This window comes from Microtus ochrogaster, chromosome 4 (genome assembly GCF_000317375.1).
Source record: "Microtus ochrogaster isolate Prairie Vole_2 chromosome 4, MicOch1.0, whole genome shotgun sequence".
Classification (NCBI taxonomy): domain Eukaryota; kingdom Metazoa; phylum Chordata; class Mammalia; order Rodentia; family Cricetidae; genus Microtus; species Microtus ochrogaster.
The window spans coordinates 53,038,539-53,043,927 of NC_022011.1; the positions used below are offsets into that span (position 1 = coordinate 53,038,539).

General features: G+C 49.5%; 1 protein-coding gene across 1 annotated transcript in view; it reads left to right on the top strand.

The window, feature by feature from the left end:
• The window catches only part of Pax8 (paired box 8), a 47,616-nt gene that overhangs the window by 22,261 nt on the left and 19,966 nt on the right, over positions 1 to 5,389 (top strand). Inside the window, exons 3-6 of the mRNA XM_026778637.1 lie at positions 966 to 1,163; positions 2,417 to 2,505; positions 2,885 to 3,010; positions 3,270 to 3,445. Of these exons, the coding sequence (XP_026634438.1) occupies positions 966 to 1,163; positions 2,417 to 2,505; positions 2,885 to 3,010; positions 3,270 to 3,445 (589 nt within the window). The remainder of the gene's footprint in view (positions 1 to 965; positions 1,164 to 2,416; positions 2,506 to 2,884; positions 3,011 to 3,269; positions 3,446 to 5,389) is intronic.

Genomic DNA, 5,389 nt, shown 5'->3' on the forward strand with positions numbered 1-5,389 from the left:
AAGTGGCAACAGGGTGCGTCTTCTTCCATTCCTTTGCTCTAACCTGGCTTACTCTCTCTCCAATTCTCTTAGTTATTACATTTCTTCTTCTTCTTTCTCTTCTCTTCTCTTCCCTTCCCTTCCCTTCCCTTCCCTTCCCTTCCCTTCCCTTCCCTTCTCTTCTCTTCTCTTCTCTTCTCTCCTCCCCTCCCCCTCCTTTCTCTCTCTCTCTTTCTCTCTCTCTTTCTTTCTCTCTTTCTTTCTCTCTTTCTTTCTCTCTCTCTCTCTTTCTTTCTTTCTTTCTTTCTTTCTTTCTTTCTTTCTTTCTTTCTTTCTTTCTTTCTTTCTTCCTTGTTTTGAGACAGGGTTTCTCTGTGAAACAGTCCTGGATGTCTTAGAATTCACTCTTGGCCAGGTGGTGGTGGCACACACCTTTAATCCCAGCACTCGAGAGGCAGAGGCAGGCAGATCTCTGTGAGTTTGAGGCCAGCCTGTTCAACAGAGGTACTCCCAAGACAGACTCCAAAGCTACAGTGAAACCCTGTCTCAGAAAACCCAGAAAAAAAAGAATTCACTCTGTAGACCAGGTTGCCCTTGAACTCACAGAGATCTGCCTGCCTCTGCCTCCCAAGTGCTGGGATTAAAGGTGTGCACCACCACTGCCTGGACCCAGTGTCCTTTCTTACAAGGGAGATCTTTGCCTGCCTCCTGATGCTGGCCAGAGGAAGAAGACAGAGAAACCAGGATGAAGTTTTTGCAGAGGGGTCTTGCTTTGGCAGCAGCATAAATCTATGCACAGAAATGAAGTGGATTGTGGGAGAGAAATCCAGTGTTTGGTTGATCAGGAGTTGGGGGAGAGACCTGTCTCACTCACTCCCATACCTCTCCTGGGGAGACCCAGAGGGGTTAGAAGCGCTGGCCAGGTTCCTGTTTAAAGGCCCCACCTGCTTATCGGGTAATTTTCGGGGGGTTCTCTATTGGAGTAGGTACTACGAGACTGGCAGCATCCGGCCTGGAGTGATAGGGGGCTCCAAGCCCAAGGTGGCCACCCCCAAGGTGGTGGAGAAGATCGGGGACTACAAGCGGCAGAACCCTACCATGTTTGCCTGGGAGATTCGGGACCGGCTCCTGGCAGAAGGCGTTTGTGACAATGACACTGTGCCCAGTGTCAGCTCCATCAACAGGTGAGAGAGGGCAGCTTCCGGCGCCCTCCTAGACCCCAAGGTTCTGGAAGATTCCTATAAGAGACGTGAATGGCCTGGGTAGAGTAGGGGTTTTGGAAGAGGCTTCACTTTGAGGAATCAGGGAGGAGCTCCCGGGCCTGGCACATGTCACCTCTCCCAGTCCTCTCTTGCTCATGCTGTGGAGCCTCCCTCTGTCCCCACACTATGTTGTGCTGTATCTTCCTTCCTTCCTTAAACACCCTATCCTTTTACTGAGTGGAAGGAGCTTCTTGAGTAGATCCCTTCCTGGCCCTCATTGGAGTACTTGGTCACTTTTTCAATCATTTGCTCCCTGCCTCCGTCCTTCATGTACTCACTCATTCATTCACACATAATTCATTCATTTATTCCATATTAGTTCCCAAAACACAAAATCCCTGTCCTTGTGAAGCTTACAATCTAATGGGAACACAGACACAGAGTACCAAAAACGACAATGCAAAAATGCAGCTACTTGTCCTGCAGGGGCTATTAGCCTAACGTCATGTGGGATAGCCTATGGTAACTTGTTTTAGGGAAATCATGAAGGTCTTCCCCTAAGTAAGAAGCCGGGAGTGGGATTTAACTAGGTGGAAAGCGTTGCCAGGCAAACCCCACCACTACATACGAAAGCCTGCGGCTAAGGAGAGCTTGCGCAGGAGATGAGAGGAAGTCAGTCAAGAATCAAGAAGAACCTGAAGTATTCTGAGTATAAGGTGACAGATAAAGCTGTCCCCAAGAAGTCTGTGGTCACCTTAACAGATTCCCGCCTTTAAAGCATCCACGGTGGGCAGCTTTTAGTGTGTTTTAAGCAGAAAGCTTATTTGTATTTGAAAGAGCTCCCTCGACCGAAAAGGAGAGAAACAACTAGATAGAATATGTGGGATGGGTCACTTTGGGGCTCTAGAGGGACAGAGCAGATGATGGCACACACTCAGGTGTTAACAATGAGATATAGAACAGCGTCAATTCTGGGGAGGCTATCCAGGTCAAATCTACAAACCCTGCTAAGCTACCCCTGTATTTCTGCCCTGAGAGCTCCATGTTTCTGGTCATGACACATGACACGGAGAAGGAGGTATGAAGAATGAGGTGCGGTCATAGTTGGATGGTCCACTCATCGAGTTGGAGACACATAGAAGACATCTAATTGGGTTGTCATGGTGACAGGATCCTGGAGAGCCACAGCTCCTGTTTCATCCTCTTTCTTTAACAATCCTTGTGCTCCCTCACAGAATCATCCGAACCAAAGTGCAGCAACCCTTCAACCTCCCCATGGACAGCTGCGTGGCCAGCAAGTCTCTGAGCCCAGGACACACGCTGAGTGAGTGCTTAGGGGTTTGGCTGTTCCCACACCCGTGAATGTAGACCCAGTAGACCCAGTCCTCACACCCATATAGACACAGACACATACAGACACACAAGAACATGCGAGTGTTCATATGTTTGTACACGGACTGAGTTATTACCCTGAGATAAAGTCTATTTCCACGCTCATGGGAGACTCACGGGAACACGGGAAATGGACACACCAGACAAATACCATTCTAGGAGCCCCTCACACTAGCAGGCCCTTGGAAGTGAAGGACTCTAGCTCTCCAGGGCCTCTGGCCACAGCATGGCCTCCGGCTTTGAACCCATGGTGGCCACAGGGGCTGTGGGGAGCATCATCTCCCATTCTGACCCTTCTTTTTCCTTTGCAGTCCCCAGCTCAGCCGTAACACCCCCAGAGTCACCCCAGTCGGATTCCTTGGGCTCTACCTATTCTATCAGTGGGCTCCTGGGCATCGCTCAGCCTGGCGGTGACAACAAGAGAAAGATGGACGATAGTGAGTTCTTGGGGGACCTGTGGGTGGTACGAGACACAGGATACCACTCTGCTCCAGCTTTAATATGAAGAGAAGGCTTTCCTTTGGCCTAGGACTGGGTAGGGTTCTGACACTCCCTATTCACAGGCGCATGGATCCTTCCTCTTGCTGACCCTTTCCCTACCTCCTCAGCCCGTCTGCTCCTCTGCTTTGGCCACTTTGGTGGCTTGGCAGAGGGGTCCCCTGAAAGCTTTCTTCCTGCCTGCCCGGGGGGCACTAGGTGACCAGGACAGCTGTCGGCTGAGCATCGACTCACAGAGCAGCAGCAGTGGTCCCCGAAAGCACCTTCGGACGGACGCCTTCAGCCAGCACCACCTCGAGCCGCTCGACTGCCCATTTGAGCGGCAGCACTACTCGGAGGCCTACGCCTCCCCCAGCCACACCAAAGGCGAGCAGGTGAGAAAGTGGGCTGCAGAACCCAACTTGCTCTTGCAAGGGCAAGAGCAAAGCATGAACTCCAGCCATCAAAGCAAGTCCAAATTGCTCCTAGAGGCTCAGGGCACAGACTTGATGCAGTGTCCAGCCGCACGCATGCCTTATTCGCAAGCTATCTTGACGCTGCCTGCCCTCTTCTTTCAACCCGAAACTGAACTCCTAACCTAGTTCGTGCATGCAGGGCTCCTTTTGTCCTCCAAGGCTTTCTCCAACAATAGAATCAGACCCACAGTTGGAGTTAAGGCTCACACCCTTTTATGATGACCTCAACGCCACACCTAGCCCCACCTCTAGTCTCTCCCTTTACGCAGCCCAGGATTCTGGGTGACTCATGTGTTCAAGTACACTGACCTCATTCGCACCTCTCTGCCCTGGTACACCATGTGCCCTCCTTGCAGGAAGCCTTTCTTCTAACTGCTCTACCTGGAAAAATACCAGCTGGCTGCAATGACTCAGCTCAATCTCCGTTTCCACGAATCTGCCCCTCACCTGTGACTCATGGCCCCTGTCATCCTTCCTGTCTCACACATGGCTTCTACTGACTTCACAGTTCATCCTAATAATCTCATGGGTAGGGGTAAAGGCAACGGACTTCTTAAGGACAGAGTGGCCTCTTGAGCCACCCCCACTCCTATCTCTAGAATCTAGCATTCTTATTATTCATTATTATTTCCTTTTCTATGGTGATGGAGATCAAAGCCAGGACTTCACACACGCACACATGAGACAAGCCCTCTCCTTTTGAATAACATCCCAAGTCCGGGATTTTAATGGCTACTCCACAAAGGTATATCAAACGAATGATCCAATGAGAAATCAATGAATGAGCAATTGAGAAATCAAGAACGCTAAGACACAAGCTACAGGGGGTTTCCCTCTCCAGATCTTAGGCATAGAGAAATGGGTTATAATGGGATAGTTTCTCTACAAAGCAGACAGAGATATGAATATCCCCACACTGAGGCCAACAAAAACCTTACAATGCTAACAACCACTGAGATGCATTTGATATGCCAATGGTTCCAATGTCTGTCTCCTTTCGTGCCATTTACTCGAATAGCTCAGGAAACTCTCCGGGGTATGACCTATCTGTCCTCTTGGCTTGAGGCAAGCCTATAAGTTCACCTTTAAGACCTGAGGGAGACAACGCTGATGCTAACAAGCAGTTGAAATGTTGCCAATGAGTGGCTGGGTTGCTGGCCCTGCGCCAACCCCCACAGCTGGGGAGGCAATATGCGTCAGTGATTTTTATCAGCCTTGGCTATGACAGCTGTGAAGGGTGTAGACACAGTTGGCTATCAGCAGAACCAAGCAGAGGGCATGGGTGCACTGCTGATAATCAAAGCATGGCTCCGGGAGGCAAGTGTTGAGCCTGCAGGAAGCTTGCTCTATGGTGGTGAGCCTGCAAAAACGCAATCTGCATATACTAGCGCCCCTTGGAGAATAATGAAGCTTGACCAAGGAGACCCCTGGTATCTACTAGGTGCTAGAGCCATTTCCCTGCGTCACCCATAAGTCCTTCAAAGGACCTTACTTGGTTAGAGTGAGCCCTTGGGCCACGTTGATGGGTATGCATAGAGGATCTTAGGATAAGAGACACTTAGAACTTCAGGAGACTTGGTGACCACACAGCCTACCTTTTCAATTTGTTTAAGAATTACTTGGGACCTGGAGCATGGGAGGACTTGGGGAAGCAGATGATTGCAGAGTTTAGGGCTGCCAACCCTAGTTTCATTTGTATGAATTGTTCTACCTTACCAATTTTTGACATGGCAATTCCATGAATTTTATCTATCTATCTATCTATCTATCTATCTATCTATCTATCTATCTATCTATCTATCTATCTATCTATCTATTTTCTGAGACACGGTTTCTCTGTGTAGTCTTGACTGTCCTGAAACT